Source organism: Ostrea edulis, chromosome 7, assembly GCF_947568905.1.
Source record: "Ostrea edulis chromosome 7, xbOstEdul1.1, whole genome shotgun sequence".
In the NCBI taxonomy this organism is placed as follows: Eukaryota; Metazoa; Mollusca; class Bivalvia; order Ostreida; family Ostreidae; genus Ostrea; species Ostrea edulis.
The window spans coordinates 24,729,126-24,750,595 of record NC_079170.1 but is presented as its reverse complement, the minus strand read 5'-3'; the positions used below and the strand labels follow the sequence as shown (position 1 = coordinate 24,750,595).

Below are 21,470 nucleotides of genomic sequence, written 5' to 3'. Positions count from 1 at the left end.
AACGAAGCTGATGTGTTCAAAAACGATGGTTGAACTGGAAACGTTTATTTGTAATAATTTAATATATCAATATTTTGTCGCCATATCTTTCAGACATGATGATGTGCATGTGTGTATGTTAGTTGGTTAGTGTGTGTGTGTGTGTGTGTGTGTGTGTGTGTGTGTGTGTGTGTGTGTGTGTGTGTGTCAACTTCAACCTTGAAACAAAATACATGTCCCAATGACCGACTTCACTCAGCTTGTAAAAAAAAAAAAAAAAAAAAAAAAGATTTTGCATAAAATTAAGTGAATATCATTCGTTCTACTTTTCATCTTGACATGTTCATTTGTGAAATATTTGCATGTGAATTTCATATGAGAATCCTGTAAGTCACTTTTCCTTGCGACATGGGCACTGCTTGATGGGGAATATGACAGTAGGCCTACATATAAGCAACTCGTAGATGATGTACACCTGCTGATACAGGTCGGATTACATTCATCAGCACCTTCCAACAAAACCTTTAAGGCTTACCCGTGAAAAAAATATATAAAAATACTCAAAAATTAATCGTAGATATATATATTCTACCCATTCTTTTTTTAAAGGCTCACTGTGAACTATTTTCTCAGTTATATACATTGTAAGCTCGTGGACACTTTGAATCAAGTTTTCAAAATTCAAAGGCTTTTGGGATTTTGTTTTCTTTATTTTTGGAACCAGAATTCATATCAAAATTGCAATTTATAAACTAGGCCTATTATTCAAAATATGTAACTCCGTTAGATTTACCGGAATGAAAATAAAACATAAACTATATAAGCAGTACTACGAAACCAAAGTAATACAATTCAAAGTGAGTGATACTTTAATTAAGACAAAATAAATCTAACTTTTCTCAGAGAGTTTGACATTAATTAATAGTAATTTAAGGATATCGATATCTACGAGGTGTTAATTTAATACCTCGACACAACTCGCATTACAACTTTAAAACCCCCAGGAGCCTCTTAGTTTAATGAATGCAATTAGAGTGACTTCCCTTAGAGCTGTTTATGACCGCGGCGGGAAAAACATTTGTTCCCATTGGTGGAAAAAAGTCACGTGTGTTACATTGGTTAGCGTCTTACCGGCCGCACTGCTCTATATTTCCTTCACAAAGAATTGTACAGCATTCATAATACTACACTATGGGTAAGTTTCCTTCTATACGCTATGTAGTAGTATGATAGAATGTGTAAAGGGTTATATAGTCAGAATAAGAAAATCAAATGAAACAGTTTTTAAGTGGTATTTTTGGTTCGATATTGATCGGAAATGGTGAGAAATGTCTAGAATTCCTTTGTTTGGGTGAAGAATGGTAAATAAGTCGGGCGGGAAGACTTTTTTTTCGTAGTTTTCGTAATGGTTGTATATGCACTTGAAAACCTAGTATGACTTAGATAGAGTTGAGAGAAAGTTACTGGAAATGACTTTAAAAAGAATTTTGGGGAGTTTAGATGATCATTTTTTATTAGAAATCGGTTGTTTATGTGACCTAATTACCTAGTTAAACAGGTATTACCCCAACAAAGAATATTTTTACATCTGAAAGAAATTACTATTGATGAAAAGAGAATATACGAATAAAATTGATAACCTTTATAAATCTGACAACTTTTAGTTTTATTTACTTTCAGATTTAAAATAAACGTTCAAATTCGTATTTTTTTATTATATAATTAAATATAATTTGTTAATTTGATGAATATTGTATTCTTGCTTGACTTTGGGAAATAATATGAGGCTTAACAACTTTTTTATTTAAATCATAATTTCAATCTTTCAACAACAAAAATGAAAACACAGTAGAATGGTGTCTCAGATCTACATGTCAATTGTGTTATATTTTAGGTCGTCCTAAAGCAGAAGGTGGAAGGAAGAGGAAAGCAAAAGACCCCAACCGACCAAAGCGGTCAACCTCTGCCTACTTCTTCTTTCTGTCGAAAATGAGGGAAGACTCCAAGAAGGCTGGCAAAGCTATCACAAAGGTAGAGTTATTTCTCACTGAGAATACCTTATATTTTCCTTGGCGATGTGGAATCACTTACCTGTTAGGGGGGGGGGGGGGCTTTGATTTTTAGATGCATCACCAGTCTATGCGAAAGTCAATTGACTGTCGTTTAAAAAAAATTTCTCAGTAAAATTCTGGTTTTGGAAGGGGAAATCCAGATGCGGGGTCGAGTGTCGGATATGGAAAAAAAAATCACCAGTTGCCATTTTTTCCCCATTCTCGCTGCTTTTAAAAACAAATTTTGAAATTAAAAGTATTTGAAACCTCACAATTTTGCGTGAATCTGACAACGTTTTTCTCTATGGTGTTAAGATGTGCTTTGCTAATCCATGTCATTATTTATGATGTTGATTTCATCCCATCAATGACAGAAATGTTACATGTCATGTAAAGGTAAGCTGCAGTGATTCGGTGGATCATAATCTTTTGATATCTGAGTGGTCAAAATGCTAAATTCTAACAAATTGATTTAAATTGATGTTCCATAAAATTCCACATATTCTGTACATCACTTGCCATATATATGTTTTTGGTGTATGTAAAATCTAAACTGAAATGCAGAATTTGTAATCGAATTGAATGATATCAAAATTTTTCTTGCACAACACAGCCCTAAATTTCATTATACACCACATAATTGTTTCGATTTTATTTGATAAATTTTTAGCTCACCTAAGCTAAGTGAGCTTCTCATCGCCTCTTGTCCTTCTGTTAACTTTTTACATTTTCGACTTCTCCACAACCACTGGACCAATTTCAACCAACCTTTGCAAAAAGCATCTTTGGATGAAGGGCTTTAAAGTTTGTTCAAGTGAAGGGCCATGTCCCCATCAAAGGGGAGATAATCACAAAAATGTAAAAAGAGGGTAGGTTCATTTGAAAGATCTTGTCGAGAACCACTGGGCCAGAATAGTTGAAATTTTACATGAAAGCTTTAACATAATCAAGATTCAAGTTTGTTAAAATCATGACACCACCACCACCAATTGTAGAATGGGGCCACAATAGGGGATCAAAGTTTTGCATACAAATATATAGGAAAAATCTGTATAACTTCTCTAGAACCACTGGGCCACAAAAGTACAAATTTACATGAAAGCTTTATGACATGGTACAGTTTGTTAAAATTATGGTCCCCCGGGTTAGGATGGGGCCACAATAGGGGATCAAAGTTTTGACTACAAATTTATAGGGAAAATCTTCAAGAACCATTGTGCCAGAAAAAGTATACATGGTCTTGAATCGTCAAATTTGTTCATGTAATCAGTGTTTGAAATTAACCATAGCAGTGTTCGCGAAGGTCTAAATTATATTACCAGTCATTCGGTCTGGTAAAATTTCTGTTTTTACCAGACCGAATGATGATTTACCAGACCGAACGAAAGTCATATACAAATAAACAAAAACTGACAGTGCACCAATATTTATTATTTAATCTCTAACTAGCTCAAACATCAATGCCCAATTATCATGTTCATCTCGAAATTCATCACAATAATGATCGTTTTCGTCATCATCCTTGGACTCATAAATTTCTTCTAGAGCAAACATGTCGTCGTTGTCCATAACTGCGTTTTCTGCTGAGTCTGGAAATTAATAAATTGTAGTGTAGTTGTTATTAAATTTGACTTGTGATACTTATGAATATTGTCAAAAATCATAAAATTATATGCGAAATTACTATACATACCTTGAAATTCATCAGCTTCAGAATCAGTTGTGTCTTTGTCCATGCTCTCAGGAATGTTATTTATGTCTGTGTTTTCTGACAAATCTAGGGGAAAAAATAAGCTTTTCAATATTGAGAGATTAGAAAGAAATTGGGGGGAGGGGGATTTAAGTTTACCAACCTTGAAGTTCAGTGATGTCAATGGAGGATCCCACATCAATCACATTGGTGGACTGACCAGCTTTCTTTGCCCTCTGGTAGTTTGGCAGACGTGGCTTCAGAGCTAAGGACTGTGGTAGAAAATGTGAAGCAACTGATAACAAATAGAGAATAATGCATTTGTATCAGCTAGTATGAAATTCCATCACTTGACAAAGTTGTTTTGAGAGAAAAAAAAAATCAATTAATTCATGTATATTCAAATATTGTTTCTTTAATTTGATAATGCAAATTATGTCATTCAATACTAAATTTGAATTACCAGCCATTTGTCAATAGATGACGTAGGGTCAAATTCTGTAACTCGTGGACTTTGAAGTTTGACCATGAGAATATCGTTGAGGGTAGAGGTTTGAAGGCGTGTTCGTCTACTTGTCTTAACAAGTTTCATGTGAGAAAAAGTAGTCTCACAGCTGACGCTTGTAGGGGGAATGCATCCTAGAAGCTCAATCACGGCCATCAGCATTGGAAACTCAGGATCATGAGCATCACACCATTTCAATTCCTGAACTTTACTTCCATGTCTGTAATTATATTGATTAATTTATGATGATACTGAAATTTTATTTTGGCATACCAGTCATAACATTATGATATTTAGTTTTAATATCACCACTGGGATAGGAACCTACTTTCTGTAGAGAATTTTCTTGAAAAGCCTGAGCTCATTCATGGTCTCCTGAACAGAAAAATCTGGTATGGCTCTTAGAAGAGTTTTGCTGTAATGGTTGGCAATGGTCATTATTTCTGTTTCAGCAAAGACTGAAATGAAATAAACAATAATAAATCAGAGGTCTTTTATTTGTACATGGTGATGCCAAATGGTTAAGTCAATAAGTGAATATTAAAATTACAGAGTCACACAATACTATTACAGCATATATTGTGTCATTGTTATTGTAAATAATGTACATAATTATAAAGTATATGATCATCATAATGCGAATCGCACTTTATCAGAACAACCATATCTTACCAGTTTACTTAATAACTTGATTTCATATCAATTGAATGCGTATGTTGAAGAATATAAAGTCTTTTACACTACAGTCTACATTAATTTGTAAACAGACAAACACATTCATATGAATAACACAGAAGCAGTAACATTTATGATTAATTGAATAAAACCAAAACGTGTCAACTAAAACAAAACATCAACAAAGAACTTTAACAAAGTTTGTTGATATAACCTCCTAAATCTGGACTTTCAACTGTTGGCCAATTCTTAAAGTGCAGAATTCTTGTTGAGTTCATAACATTCGTTTCAGAAACGCCCAACTCAAATCTCTCTTTCAGTGCATCTATGAGCCCACTAAGAATTTCATTCTTGTATGACAACGAAGGTGTATTACCCCGCAGAGTAATGCCCTCATATGTGCCTGCTTCCATAATTTCGGAAACACTTTTAAGGTCCCTAAATGACAAAGTAATTTTTGATCTACTTATGTTATTGCTTTTTGATTAAGAAGCAAAGCAAAACATTTTTCACATGCATCTCAGTATTATTTAAAGAGACAAATGAGATTGATTTTATTTTATACATAAAATTTACATGAATGATTCAGAGTGTTAACACTTCAGTGAGTCTTACCTGGTCTTGAACTCTTCCAACAACTCTATGGTGGATTCTGCCCAAATAACACTATCAGCCACAGTGGATTCTGTTTTTTGCAGTTTAAGCGACAGTCTCATGAGAGGTTCTAAAGCTTCCTGTTAATAAAATTTGATGACAACACACATGAAGATGATGGAATGTGGAGATTTGCTTTATGCATGTATGATGATGTTTGATACAGTTTAATTTAAAGAATTTATCAGCTCTCAGTTATTGTCGTAATTATGAGACATTTGATTTCTTGAATAGTTACCATATCTACCAATTGTCGGACTAATGTTTGATTTATTCTATAAAGTACAAACCTGGAGAAAAAGAACAAAGCACACAAGGTCTTTCCTCAACAAGATCTTTGCCAGGCCCTCTGCTTTAGGATTCTTGTGGCTCAGGCTACAGAGATGTGCCTCATATGCTTGGAAAGTACGCATCATGTTGTTCATCCCACGGAACAAATGGGCTAGCCAACGTGTTCCGGTCACCTTTGTAGGCACCACACCCTTCACATTTAAAGCTCTGATAGCATCAAGTAGCCCCCGCTTGTTTTTGTACTGTTTTGTGTAAAAATAGTACAGACCTATCAGTAACGTCATAAGTCTATCGTACAGTTTGCTTTTTTTGAGTACATCCCTGAACGCCAGTTCAAGTCTATGCGCAAAGCAATGGACATTAACAAGTTCATCGTTAATGTTGTTTTTCAACAGAGCAGAGAGTCCTCCTTTTTTCCCCACCATGTTTGAGGCCCCATCACTCCCCATTCCAACCAGTTTTGCTGTAAATAGTAATTGCAACCAAATGTTATCATGTTTCTAATTCTATACATTGTTTTTTGATAAAATTTAATTATTAACTTTCGTTTCGTCATGTCTCTGCTGAAATAGTGGCAGGACTGACTGAATGAACTAAATTCCTTTTCTTTTAGATATTTGAATGTTATGCATAATTTACGTAGTGATTTCAGATTAGTCACTGCATATTGTGACAGAGCATATATATGTAATTTCAACAATAACATAGACATGTACCACTACCTTCAAAAAGATGTACCTTTATCAATCCTGCAATCAGTAAACACCTTCATCAAAAAGGATTCCAAGTCAACTGCACAGGTGCTATTTGGTGTTCCAATTGCTAGGAATCTCTCTGTGACTTTTCCATGCAAGGAGAACCGCAAATAAAGTGCCTCCTGTTCATCACCACTGATGTCAGTTGATCCGTCCATCATGATAGAGAAAAAGTTGACTTTGCTGAGAAAATCTACAGTGTTGTCTCTCTCGGTAGCAGCTATTGACTTCACAAATTCAATGGCAGCTTTGTCGTTGATATATGTGCCGCCTAGATCAATACCTTAAAGATATAATATTACATAAGCTATTTTAGGTTGATATTTCATAACAAGAAAACACAAGTTCTAGAGATTTTTTAGACGTAAGACCAGCATATAATATAAAAATTTACATGTACTTTACCTTTAACTTGATCCAATGAACACAACCATGTGTAGTCACGCATTGGCCGATTGTGCTTCATAACAGCATGAGCATTTCGAAATAAAAAAACAAGTCTGTCTTTTTCAGCTTTTCTTAACGACTGTAAAGCTTTGCCGGCAGAAGTGTTGGTCAAAATATCCGACCCTGTCTTAGCAGACGCATTTTGAAATTCTATGGCCTTTTTATGAGCAACGCTGGACTCGTGGTCGACCACAGCAGTCACTCTGAAATTTGTGCATCCGTCTAAAAAGGTGTTCTGACCTTTTAAGTTTGAGCTTATTCCAGTTGGGGTACGATTGGAACCTGACTTTGAAGCATAACGCTCGACACACACTGAACAAGTCATTGCACTTTTCTCGTCGTTGTAAGTCAGCCATGATCGCCCCTCCTTCCATTTTGGGTTAAATTTTCGTGGAGGTCTTTTCGCCTCGTAATTCTTGTTGTTTTTCGTTGAATCGGGATTGCTAAGCTTTAGTTTTTTTCCTGGTATAGCACCCTCAACAAATTTCAGTCCCAACATTTCACGGTTTATACCGGAACTAAAATACTGTATGTAAATGTCGAACCCGATATATTTAGAAGCGACGATCCCGTGTTGGAGTACGATAACAACGACACTTTTTGAAAACCATTTTAGGAATCCATGGAAAAGATGAACATGTTTTGAATTTCAATTTTATTTTATTCATTTATCATTATTCTCCCAGTTTTCATTGCCTCTACATTACCGGACATTTGGTCCGTCACGATTCTAACTTTTACCGGACCGAGTCTATTTTTACCGGACTTGTCCGACGGTCCGACGAACCTTCGGAAACACTGCCATAGACCGTAGACCAAGTCTATGTCTAATGACACTGGTCTATGCCAATTGTAGAGATAGACCAACTTGTCTATGCTGATTTTCTAGGTTTAAAGCATTAGAGTTATCCCAAAGGACCCTGGTCAGTCGTCGTCTGATAAATGTTGTGAGGAAAGGAGGATATTGTTAGGGAAATGGAAAGAAAATATGCTTTCTAAGTACATTAGAAATAAATAACAATGTTTTAAATTTGTGTTACTTTTTTTTTTTTCAATGTTGTGGTCAATAAGGTCTCTCATCTTGTTTTGGCATAGAACGGTGATCTATACCAAGTTTAAAATCGAGTTCGAACACTAATGCATTTTCGGTTGAAGGTGTGTCGCCCTACATTAAAGATCACTGACCTTTAAGATTGGTCGTGTATGTCATGACCCTATTTTATGTCCTAACAACTTAAGGTAGTACTCTACATCGTCATAATGGCTGACTTCCTTTAAAAACATGGATGAAAAAATCGATATCGGCAATATCTGACTTTTCTTTTTCCATTTAAATACATAGCCGGGTAGCTCAGTAGGTTAGAATACCGACTGCTGAACTGTAGGTCGCAGGTTCAAGTCCAGCAATAGTTTTAAATTTTTATGCCATCAAAGATCGGGGGGGGTATATTGTTTTTGTCCTGTCTGTAAATCTGTCATTCTGTCTGAAACTTTAACCTTGCTAATAACTTTTGAACAGTAAGTGATAGAGCTTTGATATTTCACATGAGTATTCCTTGTGACAAGACCTTTCCGTGGGTACCAACATTTTTGACCTCGTGATGTTGACCTTGGAGTTTGACCTACTTTTTGAAAACTTTAACCTTGCTAATAACTTTTGAACAGTAAGTGATAGAGCTTTGATATTTCACATGAGTGTTCCATGTGACAAGACCTTTCCGTGAGTACTTCTATTTTTTACCCTTTGACCTTGGAGTATGGCCTACTTTTTGCAGTCTTCACACTTAACTTTTTAACTTACAGGCCCAGTGGGCCTGCAAGTTGGAAAATTTACAGGCCCACCATCAATTCTACAGGCCCGAATTTGGAAGTCATATTAAAAAACTTATCTTGATTTGAAAACCACATTAAAAACTTCATGCTGTACTAAATGTTTGTTATCATGTCAATCATAATTTGAGGTTCCCTTAGTAAAAGCTGAATCGACGTTGTTTGTCTCGCATGAGGTGCAAAACATTTGGTTTTGCGAATCGTCAAACCTCAACCAGGAACGATTTATCAACCATTGCTTTTGAAATTTTCTTTCCCTTTTCAGTTCATAGTTCTGTTTAGAGTTTTTCTTCTCTTCTGACGTTGGGGTCGTTTTTTGTCTTTTCCCCGGTTTGGCACCCTCGACATATTTCAAGAAGTTCATGTTACAGGGAAGTTTTCATACTATCGGTTTGTCATTGACAATCTGTTAATATTTTCATCTTGTTTTTCCGTTTGGAAACGGCATAGGAACAAACGCGTAAACGACTTTGACATTACATCTGGTTCCCTGTAATCGGAAGTGCGTAATTTAGGTCGGGACTGTTTCTTCGGGATCAGTTCATGTTTTTATTACGTAACATAATGACTTGATTTCACAGAGTGAGACACGTATTTTTACAATAACGATTTCGAATAAAATAATATGATTTTGAAAAGAGGGGTATTTATTTTCCACAGGCCCGACGGGCGCTTGAAGTTCAACGTTTTACACGCCCAACTGTTATTTTACAGGCATCGGACTACCGGCTAATTTCGAAGACTGTTTTTGTAAACTTTAACCTTGCTAATAACTTTTGAACAATAAGTGATAGTGCTGTGATATTTCACATGAGTGTTCCTTGTAACAAGACCTTAACGTTGGTATTAAACCTTTTGACCTTGACATTTAACTTTTATTTTTATTTTTTACATTGGCCATAACTTCTAAATGGTAAATATTAGAGCTTTCATATTATACATGAGCATTTCTTTTGACAAGATCTTTCTACTGGTACCAAGATTTGTGACCTTGGCCATCTTTGGAATTGGCCATTATCGGGGGCATTTGTGTTTCACAAACACATCTTGTTTTCAGATTACCTTCTACTAAAACTATTTTTTGACAAAGTAAATTTGAAAATTTTCAACTTCAAAATATTGTTGTACATATCCTCCACTTTCCATCTACAACAAATTTCTCTGGTGTAGCATACCTCTTTAAGGTAGATCCATCCTTATGTGACTTATCAATATTAATGGTTAAAAGTGGAAAAACTGTATTAATTTCCACTCAGTATAGTTTAATTTAATTAATAACCGAAGAAAGTATATATGTTACCACCTTTTTAAAGATGTCAGACATACAAAAACAGTAGTATACATCAACGTCAGAAAATCACACGTTTTCGTTAAACAGAATAATAAATAAAAACTTGTTGAAATGACAAAATTTAAATATCAACAGTTTGAAAAAACTGATAATTCATAAATATGTATAGATTAATTGTGGATTTTAGGTAAACCAATGTATAATAGACATCCAGTAGAGGAAATTCCAGCATAGGAGTTATTGCCCTTGACAAAATTATTTTAATCATAAATAATTGATTATCTATGGAAAACAAATTTTTTCAGTATTAATAGTTTACCAGATTTTTTATTATTTCCAGTAAATAAAATTCCTCAGAAAGATATATTTCTATCATGCACAAAGTTTTAATTTATTAAGATTTTTGCAAAAACCTATGACATCACATGAGGATCGATCAACCTTAAGTACATTGAGGTCTAGAATCATCAAACTGTCAGCTGATATATTGCACATTAAAGTTAGGTCAGTGTGGACTTTGAATTAGATGATATGGTCAAATCCTGTCCAGCTCATAATTGGACAATTGCCTGTCTAGAATCATCAAATTTGGTCATGTAATGCATTTTGGGTTGAAGGTGTGTCATCCTGTATTTAAGATCACTGACCTTTAACAGTCTGCGAAATTAGCGGTAGTCCGAACGCCCGCGGCCAGTGATTTTCCTGTCTGACTTGTAAAATCCGCTTGGCAACAAGTCCGACTGGCTTGTCAGTGTTCCAACTTCGACTGAATATCTTAAGGGGCCAAGTGGGCCCCTGAATAACAAATGCTGTTCGCCCACATGAAATTTTAGTAGCCCACACATATCATGAAATTGAATAACATGGGGTTTTTTTTACAAGAAAAAAGAAACATCAGGTCACATTGTAATTTATTTAAAAAATTAAAATATCAATATTTAAATTCTGTTTCCTTCTCCGTAATTCTTTCAAATACATTTCTCATTTCGTCAACCTAGCAAAAATATCAGAGTTCATGGACTTATGATCTTCGCGGCGTCTGACTTTAACACACGTTTCTTCAGACTTTTTGTTATTTCAAAATTTCTCAGCTTTATGATGCTGCCAAGTTTATAACTTGGGCAAGCTGTCACAACGATTGGACCTTTCGTGTCATGTTTTGTAAACACAGCATGTCATCCCTTTTCGCCGTCATCAAGCCATATTCTCCCCTTCTTTCCACTTTGGTTAAAAGCAGACGCTTTCTTTTCGTTTGAAGTAACCCTTGCGTTGTTCAACTTCTGGTTTAAATGCATTTTGGAAGGTTTGATACCCCAGGAATGTCTCGCCAAGTGGCGAAACCTCAACTGGAAATTGAACTTCAATTACAATAGGACTCGGATCAGTTGGCAAGGAAAATTTTGGTCGCCAATGTGAGTGGGTGAGCGATAATTTGGAACCCTGCTTGTTAAAAAAAAAATTACATGTCGGAGTTTTAATTTGACAATCGGAAGTAAATAAATATTGCGCGCATGCTCAAGTCATAGGATTAGAAAAACTTGCCCCAAACAGTCAATTGTCCCATTAATTATGCATCTTCACTCGGTCTGTTCAAGATTTGTCTTGAAAATTATTCAGATTTTGCATGCATATAATTTACTTTCATTTTCGGGCAAGTAAAATTGAGTTCGGGCACGTGGATTTCCTATAAATGGTTGCCCGAATGGCTTGTGGTTTGCAAATCTTTATATCATTGACTGCTCTAAGATTGGTCGAATATGTCATAACCCTTTTTTGGGGGGGTTCATGTTGATATTCTTTGTAATTTATATAGATTGCAGAATTCACAAAAGAATGTTCAGCAAAGTGGGCCAAAATGAATGATAAGGACAAAGAACCATTCAGCAAAAAGGCCGCAGTCGACAAGAAACGATACGATGCAGAGATGGCAATCTACAAAGGCAAAGATCCCAATGATGCTGGCAAACCCAAAAGACCACAGTCTGCATACTTCTGCTTTCTAGCGGACTTCAGGGGAAAGATGAAAGGAAAGAATATTGACCATAAGGAAATCATAAAAATGGGTAAGACTGAATTTCATGATGGTCTTTTCGTATTAAATTTGAATTCAATAAGACGGCTTTAGCACCACTTATTGATACTGGAGCCTTTTAAAAAAAATTCAAAAATTTGCACCATTATGGGGGATATATTGGAATATAAACATGTAGAGGTGCGTGGTATTACCAGTGTACCAGTATTTTTCTGGGGCCGGTATGTACCACGGTACACAAGGCGAAATACCGATTTTTTCAAGTCTGATTACTCTTAACAAAAATATATAATTGAAACAAAGTTAAAAATATTAAGAATAAATAATGAAAGAAATATGTGTACGCAGTGACTCACTTTATTTACATCGTTCCTTTGTTGTGATGTAATGAAAGGTAAGTCTGAAAATTACACAATCGGTAAAACATATGAAATATAAAATGCGACAATTTGATTATTTAATGATATAAAAATAATACAAAACATTTCATTAAGTAAACATTTTAATATATAAGGTAGATTATAAAATTGTTTTTATGTTGTTTGGTTTATGCGGATCGAATACTAGTTTAACCTCTTGGGTAAACCCCCAAGTTCAAAAAAATTAAAATGGCAGATGGAGACTTGTGCATTTGAAACCACCATTCTTCGCGCGAGTACAAATTCCTGCCGAATTATGGGTTTGACTAGACTTTGAGATTGTGTCAAATAAATTCCACAGGTTTTCCCCCTATTAGTTATTTTGATAGTCGTTCCAGTCAGTAGTCTAGTTGTAGTCGATTCTAGTCATGATACAGAGACACTGCTATATAGTATGTACTATATGCTTACTTTTATCGTTGGATTAAACTTTTGTTCTGTTAACTGGCTTCAAAATAAATATAAATAAGTTATTTTCCTTATTATTTATATTTGAATAAATTGAATGCAATTTACAATCAATAAACTGCTCTTTATATACAATAAATCACAACTAAAATGGAATCATAATTAAAAGATTAAATCTGCGGTATACCGTGGTATGTACCGCAGTACTTTGCTTAATACCATGGTATACCGCGGTACCTCTATTTTCTGTGGTAGCCAACTCTATCAACATGCTCTATATTATGGGATAATTAGGGGAAATCGACATGTTCAATAATAATAATGTGTAGAGTTTCTTGTGCTTTATATATCAATTTTATTTCTGGTTCACAAGCAACAAGAACTTGGGTAATTACTCTAGATATCACAAAAGTTTATTATTTTTCTATTCATACCGGTTTGGAAAATTTAACTTGTGTGGGGAGATGGGTTTCATAATTTTTTTGGGAATGGGCCGGGCCTTTCATAGACCCAAAAATTACACAATTTAGAGCTCTGTATAAAAGTTGATAATTAAAACACACTATGGATCATCTGTGCTAATTTGTAGCTGGAGAGGCATGGAGGAATTTGGACGACCATGAAAAGAAACCATTTGAGAAGTTAGCCCAGAAAGAACAAGAGAAATATGAAGTAGCCCTTGGTGAATGGAGGAAGGTAGGTGGATATGGGAACATTTTTATATGATCCTCTTGGATAAAATATTAAGCCATTCAACGTCCCATGTGATTTGGGGTGCTTTTTGGGAGATTTGTACATGTATTGTAGCCAGTCATTTTTAGTTAGCAGAGTGAAATCAGGTGACCTAATTGCAATTTGTCTGCGTCATTTGCCGTTCGTTAACAAGAAAGATGTTTAACTTCTTGGAAACTTCCATTCCAATTTGGTATGATGTATCTTTGGGACAAGGGAGACATTAATTGCAAAATTCAGGACTTCTGCATATTTGTGGAATGAGACAAAAATTGACCAACTGAATTAGGTAACACAAATTAGAGTAGCTTCAAAACAAAACCACTGGGACAAAATATAAACATGTTAGTAAAATCACAGAGGCAGTGAAAAACTCTGCACGCAAGTACCTGTCACATGATGAAACCAAGATATATATACCTGTTGCATGATGAAACCAATATACTTGAACCCCAATATAATTCTTCAAAATAAAACCGCTGGGAGAAATTACAAGCTTGTTAGGAAAATCGCTGACAATGAAACTGACTTGAGTTGTTATAAGCCCATCAGTCATCGCATCATAGAAGTAGCAATGGACCAGTCTGTGAAATTTTGTTTGTAAATTTTTACTTTGTCTATCTGTTTATGCCCCCACAATGAAACTGTTTCCTGGCATCATTATGTCATTCCAACTTTATTCAACTGAAAATGTGATGTATCAGTATGTGTACATCATGAAAATGTACTAGGTCAAGTTCTGTGTTGGTTCTGATTGAACATTGTTCACTAGCATTGTGTAGAGCATTGAAGGGTGGTGAAGTTTTACAGAGCCATTGCTTAATTCTGAAGTTGCTATATCTTGGTTATTGTAGGGTGGTGGAGGAGCATCCCCGGCGAAGAAACCAAAACAACAGGAGGAAAATGGAGATGATGATGAGGAAGAGGAGGATGAAGAAGAGGATGATGATGATGAAGATGATGAGTGAAAGGGGTCCTGTGTGGGGGAGAGGTATTCCCACCCGATCAAAGCCAGTCCATAACGTCACAAAATAAGATCTGCATCAACTTACCTAGTACAACAATGGCGCGATCTCTTACTGCTGACTCCAGCCATGTGTTACGATATAAAGGAGAATCAAATATTTAATTGTGTGGGGAAAGAATGATAGATACATGTAGATGAAATTTAAAGGTTGTCTGATGAACAGCATGAAGTTTTTGTCACTTTACAGTGCTAAATTATACATGTATTGAAGCTTTATGTTGAAACCCAATATTTAATATGATATTAATTTTTTTTTTGGGTACATGCAAATTCTTTAAACATTTGTGGGGGGAGAATGTTGAGTTTAAAGTAATACTATAGAATGGTTGGTGCAATCTGGTTGTATATATTTTCTTATTTTTATCATTATAGATGAAGCATTTCATTTTATCATATTTAATCATCTGTATCACATTCATTGTTATACATCATTGTGAAATTGAACTCTACAAAACACCAGATACATTGAGTATGTAAACTTATGTATTGCACTTATACTCCCGTAAAACTCTTTATCATGCAGGGGAATTTTTTTCTTCCGAATTTATTCCACTCAGGGACTACTGTGTTTACCGGCATTTTAATTTGATCATGCACACCATTTTCAGCATTTGTAAATATTTTTTAAAGCGAAACAATATTTCTTAACTTGGAATGAAAATTCACAAGCAATAAATAGTTCTTGATGAAATGAATGTTGTGAACTTTGATTAGCAGTTCCAATTAAGACACATTTCTTTTCCCCCCTGTTTCATATGTCATGTAGAAACATATCATGTGTTTGGAATTTGAGTAAGTTTGTATCATTTTAGTAATGAAAATTTTTATGACTGAAAAAAAAAAAATCAAATGTTTTTCATTTTTATGTTTAGAAAGTTTAGTTTTACAACTTACAAATTAATATTGTTTGCAAGTTGCATGTAATAAAATTGTGTGCTTCAATTATGAGACAGTGTTGTTCTACTTTGAAAACCACTGTTGAATTTTTACATCCTACAATTTTGTAACAGATGGAGTCCAGTATTTTTAGCAAGTTTAATTATTTGGTCATTAAAATTACCTGAAATTTAGTCAGTTGTTTCTGATCCATTTTTTTATACGCGTATTCATTATATACGTAGTTCTAACACATATTCCTAATCATACTACAGTATGTTGATGGTACTACCATTTAGTAAACTGAACTACACATGAAGGGTGAAGATGACGATCAGTGATCAATCTCAAAAAACTACTATAAGCAATTCAAAATGGAGAGTTGGGCAAACACCGTCCTCTGGATATACCAGAAGTGGGATCAAGTTGCCTAGGAGGATTAAGTTTACATTCACTATGCTCAATTTCGTTTGAAGTGAAGTTCTGTTGCGATATACAAGTTTGGTTTGGTTTTAATGTCTGTCCGTTTGTGAATGATGCACATTCCAAGAACATGGTGGTATACTTGGAAGCATTGTAGTGAAGAGAGGTGTATTTTTATTTCCCCTAAGAATAGGGTAGGGAGTATTTGTTTGGGCAATCGGATCTCTGCTCTTCTGTGATGCTACGTTGAGTGTTCTGTGAAAGGCTTGGATGGGTACAAGAAGTATACATATAGACAGACCTGCTACATAAAGTTTTGAAAGCATTGTTTAAATATCGGGTGTTGGTATACATCAAACTTTACGTATCGAGATATGGTTGTATTTCTACAAAAGTGATATTTTTGCTCGAGCTATTTATTTAACAAATACTCGTAATATTGGTAAATTCTTGTTTCCCTACAATTCGCCCGATTGCATGAAGTCTGGTAATCTTTCTTTAGACAATACGTGATCACAGCGATAAGCATTTGTACCCACCGCGTGAATACGAAGACATTCTGCGTCTAGCTGTGCGTAAGAGTTCAACGACCACCAATTTAGTCGCCTTTTACAAAAAGCAAGAGATAATGCGGACCTACTTTAACCCGGGCCCGGTTTTGATCTGGAACCACTCTGATAATTCTCCTTCAATCACAACCCATCGTATAACCCTATAATTATCTTGAGCATTTCTGGCACCCAATTTGATTGTTTTCTGCACGCTACCCTGGTGTACAGAGGCAAAGCTTTCTCTTGGTCCACGTAATGTAAATGCAGTCCGGCGTTCCAGTCGTGTGACTATTTGATGACATTCCTCAGAATTAATCTCTGATCACATGCTCCTCTTGCAGTGGCGGATTTAAGGGGGGTGCACCCGGTCTCCCCCTCCCCCCCCCCCCCCCCCTTTAAAATTTTCAAATTTACAGTATCTTGTTTAGAAAAATGTACTAAACAATAAAAGAAGCAATATCCCGGAGAAACAAATGACAATTTTTTTTGATTTCTTGAATTACTTTATTGGGAGAACTTAATTTTTTCCAAAACCCCTTAAAATTAGCGTCATTTTACTAATTTCACCAATTAAAAATGACTTAAATAGGAGACATATTTCAAGCCCTGTAAAATCCAGGGGTGAACTTGGCTTCGCCCTGGACCCAGACCCCCTGCCTCATAAAGTGGCGTCCCCGTAACCGCAATTCCCGGATCCGCCCGTCTTTGTCTAAATCCCCCTCTCCAGTTGTTAATGGTCTTTGTTGTCGCCTTTATTTTTAAACTTCTCCACAATTACATGTAGTCCTTTTCCCACTTTCCTGGGACTCTTCCCTTGTTATGTAATGCTGAGCAGGTTTGTAAGCTTCCTATTTGTCTCTTCCAAATCCACATTTAGCAGGTCTCCACTGGCATTGTCTACTCCATGTGCCTTACCCTTTACCTGTTTTGGCGCTGCCATCGCCTCTTGTTGACTAAACTGTTCATAGTCTTTTTCTTCTACCTCCATCTCTTCATCTGTTGCTGGGTGTTCCGGCTCTTCCTTATTCAACACTCCCTTGAAATGCTTTACCCATCTCGCCATCTTCTCTGTCTGCAGTATTCCATTTCTAACCCTCCTCTTGATTGTCTACTTCTCCCTCCTATCAGTACACTGCTTAAAGGTCATAGGAGACGATTTTCAAAAAATATTTGTTTTGCACGAAAATGTGTTCTTCTTTAATTACTTAACATATGTAAAGAAGTCATTCAGAAAAAATCGTAAGGTAACAGGCGTTATTATATACTTTCAATTTCATCTCTTCTTTTTTCTTTAAAAGTTTGTGGGCATATATCACACGATATATGCCCGGAAACATTCCGGCCCGCAAACATTACGTCACAATCAAATTTCTACGCCGTTAATTTTCAAATTTTTCGTGTTTTTCATCTTTTACTCAGTTAAACCGATAAAGTTATTGTTAAAAATAAAATTATTGTTAGTTTCTAAATGAAATTGAAAGTATATAATAAAAAGGTTATAGACTTTGTATGGGAAATATGACGACCTCGTTTTTTGTCGCGAACGGACCTCGCAAGCTCGGTCCGTCTACGCGCCAAAAAACTCGGTCGTCATATTTTCCCATACAAAGTCTATAACCTATAACTACAGACCGTCAAATGTTGCCGTGGTGTGAAGTATCAAAATAGTAATTATAGGTTATAGACTTTGTATGGGAAAATATGACGACCGAGTTTTTTGGCGCGTAGACGGACCGAGCTTGCGAGGTCCGTTCGCGACAAAAAACGAGGTCGTCATATTTCCCATACAAAGTCTATAACCTTTTTATTATATACTTTCAATTTCATTTAGAAACTAACAATAATTTTATTTTTAACAATAACTTTATCGGTTTAACTGAGTAAAAGATGAAAAACACGAAAAATTTGAAAATTAACGGCGTAGAAATTTGATTGTGACGTAATGTTTGCGGGCCGGAATGTTTCCGGGCATATATCGTGTGATATATGCCCGCAAACTTTTAAAGAAAAAAGAAGAGATGAAATTGAAAGTATGTAATAAGATGACTTATCTCCCTTGCTTGATGACGTCAAAAGAGACCAGCCTGACGCAAATGTGTATTTGTTTATACTAACAACTGCGGGTTTTAGCCGTCAAAATGTTCAATGTGCTTACATTCAACTGTAATTTAGCAAGTCAGGTATTTCTATATACTTTTGTCTAAATGATCCAACGTTCAGAAAGACTTGGGTGTGAAATCTACACCGAGAACACAGAACTCGAAGTTGTTTAATTTGACAATCATTTTACGCGATTACGGGGGTTGATGAGGATCAGTTTCGTTATTGTATTCACTCTACTTTGGCAAAACTAATGGGTTTATGAAATTAAATCTTCGACCAGATGCAGTTCTAACTATTTTCGACTAGGCTACAAACCAACGGCAAGCACGGCGAAGACGAGAAAATCCTGCAAAACGTTGACTGTATATAATGACGGTAGACTACATGTAGTACAGATATTCATAATTTAGTATAAACATGCATGATCTGATTAGTTTAGAAATGAAATCTGACTATGAAATAGTTATATGAAGCTCTTCTGATCAGAATTTTTCTCTCTGAATACATAAGTAAATAAATTGAAGATGAATAGGTCTAACTTTATATGTTGAAAGCTGCATTATCAGCCCCCCCCCCCCCCCCCCCCCCCCTCTTTTCTGTTTGAAAAAGAATGTTCAAAGCAAATGGTGGAACATATTGAAATTACAAGTTTTTATATCGGGTGAAATAAACCAATTTTTACAGTCATGCAAGAGTTGGGGGATGATTTTTTTCCCCTTTAAATGAAGCACTTTGCACGTTGGTTTCCTTATTACGGTAAAAAAATTAAACAAATAATAACGTTAAAGGCCGAGGGTTTTGAACAACCGGTCAGTTGAATGAATCAACATGTAAGAATTAAAGCTCGATAAATTTATTTTGTATAAATGAGAACGTTAGCCATTGATAAATTAGGCAGATTATTCTTTTTTCTACGTTTTCTTGTATCCATTTGACTGCCTTCGTCGGATACCCAGTATCCGACGATGTATGACAGCCAAACATACAGTTTCCGACCTGAGTTCCTGCATACTGTGCAGATTTTCTGGCTATGTACAGCTTATGAACCGATCATCGTCCCACACCCCACGATGACTCAATATATTCCAGAATTCTTTGGCTACCTAAAGTTGTCTGTGTGACTCGTCCATAACGCATGACCTACAAAAACAGTCAGGACATTCGGATTTTTCGACAGTTCCTTCAATAACTGGTCCAGACGAAGAATTCGTTCTTCCTCTGGCTTCCAGTTCCAACCATTATACGCAAGAAAGAGCCCTTATAGCGTCTAATGTTATGGTAAATTATTCTTCATATAGGCCCTAATGTCGCAAATTTTATTGTAAAAGAATGTTAAAGCCATTTATATTTATTAGATTCACCTGTTAAACTAAAATAGCTGTACACGATACTTGTAAAAATCCTATGAAAATAAATTTAAAAAAACGGCGCTCACGATGTGTGTAAAGGAAATTTCGATCTGGCTATAAAATATATCCGAGTCAGGGTGGAACTTGGGCACATAAAACCAAAGGGGGATGAGGGGGTGCCCACCTTTTTAGTCAGTCAACCTTCACCCCCCCCCCCCCCCCTTGGGGATAAACCGATGCTGCGTCGCTGTGTCTGCATGGGATTAGAAAGCGCAAGTAATAACTATCTATATTTCTCTTATTGTCATCAGAGAATGTACTCTGGAATTATCATACATTTATCATTAATCAGTCAGTATTGTTTCAACCGATTCGGAATAAATAGGATCTTGATCAATCTTCTTCGTCCTCCGATGAAAAATCGTCGATGTGGCTGGCATTTACATTAATTATGAGTTCAAAGTGATATCCTTGTATAACAAACTATGGTTCCCTATTCAAAAACTCCTCCAGTTGCGAATAAATCGTCTATGGATGTGCTTTTGTTTTGATTCGCAAATCTGAGTGTGGTCTCTTATGACGTCACAAATTCAGGAAATCAGGAACGATAATCGTGTAACGATTTTCTATTCCGACTACCTTTGCACTTCAATTTCTTCGAGTTAATATCGTTTTTAATCTTTAAAATGTATTTTTATGAGGAGTCTATGAAACAAAGTTGATAATTATGGAGAGAAAATGTATTGTTAAAAACCGTCTCCTATGACCTTTAAGTCATAGAGCTCCTCCCTCCTGTTGGTACACTGGTTATAAGTCATAGAGCTCCCTCCTGTTAGTGCACTGCTTAAGTCATACAGCTCCTCCCTCCTGTCAGTATGATGGTTAAATCGTACAGCTCCTCCCTCCTGTCAGTGCACTGGTTAAGTCGTACAGCTCCTCCCTCCTGTCAGTGCACTGGTTAAGTCGTACAGCTCCTCCCTCCTGTCAGTACACTGGTTAAGTCATACAGCTCCTCCCTCCTGTCAGTACCCTGGTTAAGTCGTACAGCTCCCTCCTGTCAATATACTGGTTAAGTCGTACAGCTCCTCCCTCCTGTCAGTATGATGGTTAAGTCATACAGCTCCTCCCCCCTGTCAGTACACTGGTTAAGTCGTACAGCTCCTCGCTCCTGTCAGTACACTGGTTAAGTCGTAAAGCTCTTCCCTCCTGTCAGTATGATGGTTAAGTCATACAGCCCCTCCCTCCTGTCAGTATGATGGTTAAGTCGCACAGCCCCTCCCTCCTGTCAGTTACACTGGTTAAGTCGTCAAGCTCCTTCCTCCATCTTCTACCCAGAGTTCCGTGCCTTACTCAAACTACACAAGTAAAGTGTAAGTGAAGCT

General features: G+C 36.0%; 2 protein-coding genes across 4 annotated transcripts; one reads left to right on the top strand and one right to left on the bottom strand.

The window, feature by feature from the left end:
• The first annotated feature begins 1,017 nt into the window (after positions 1–1,017).
• LOC125653513 (high mobility group protein B3-like) lies at positions 1,018–15,731 on the top strand. The gene is made up of 5 exons (XM_048883067.2): positions 1,018–1,174; positions 1,874–2,010; positions 11,982–12,231; positions 13,617–13,723; positions 14,614–15,731. Exons 1-5 carry the CDS (start codon positions 1,171–1,173, stop codon positions 14,725–14,727), a joined length of 612 nt encoding a protein of 203 aa, XP_048739024.1. The 5' UTR covers positions 1,018–1,170; the 3' UTR covers positions 14,728–15,731.
• LOC125680465 (zinc finger protein 862-like) lies at positions 3,645–7,842 on the bottom strand. Of its 3 annotated transcripts, none has more exons than XM_056143763.1 (8): positions 7,006–7,842; positions 6,584–6,883; positions 5,845–6,308; positions 5,516–5,634; positions 4,554–4,683; positions 4,184–4,445; positions 3,884–4,015; positions 3,645–3,807 (listed from the first exon to the last, which is right to left on the bottom strand). In XM_056143763.1, exons 1-5 carry the CDS (start codon positions 7,544–7,546, stop codon positions 4,674–4,676), a joined length of 1,434 nt encoding a protein of 477 aa, XP_055999738.1. In that variant the 5' UTR covers positions 7,547–7,842; the 3' UTR covers positions 3,645–3,807; positions 3,884–4,015; positions 4,184–4,445; positions 4,554–4,673. The 3 variants fall into 3 exon arrangements, with proteins under 3 accessions (XP_055999738.1, XP_055999739.1, XP_055999737.1); XM_056143764.1 differs by having other exon boundaries at positions 3,647–3,798; positions 3,884–3,992; XM_056143762.1 differs by having other exon boundaries at positions 3,649–3,807; positions 3,884–3,992.
• Positions 15,732–21,470: the final 5,739 nt, after the last annotated feature.

Coding starts and splice junctions, on each gene's coding strand:
- LOC125680465 (XM_056143763.1), bottom strand. CDS start 7,546: ATGTTGGGACTGAAATTTGTTGAGGGTGCTATACCAGGAAAAAAACTA. Junction 6,884..7,005: donor TTCATTGGATCAAGTTAAAG/GTAAAGTACATG, acceptor TATATCTTTAAG/GTATTGATCTAGGCGGCACA. Junction 5,635..5,844: donor GCTTTGTTCTTTTTCTCCAG/GTTTGTACTTTA, acceptor TTTTATTAACAG/GAAGCTTTAGAACCTCTCAT.
- LOC125653513 (XM_048883067.2), top strand. Junction 2,011..11,981: donor CTGGCAAAGCTATCACAAAG/GTAGAGTTATTT, acceptor TAATTTATATAG/ATTGCAGAATTCACAAAAGA. Junction 12,232..13,616: donor TAAGGAAATCATAAAAATGG/GTAAGACTGAAT, acceptor GCTAATTTGTAG/CTGGAGAGGCATGGAGGAAT.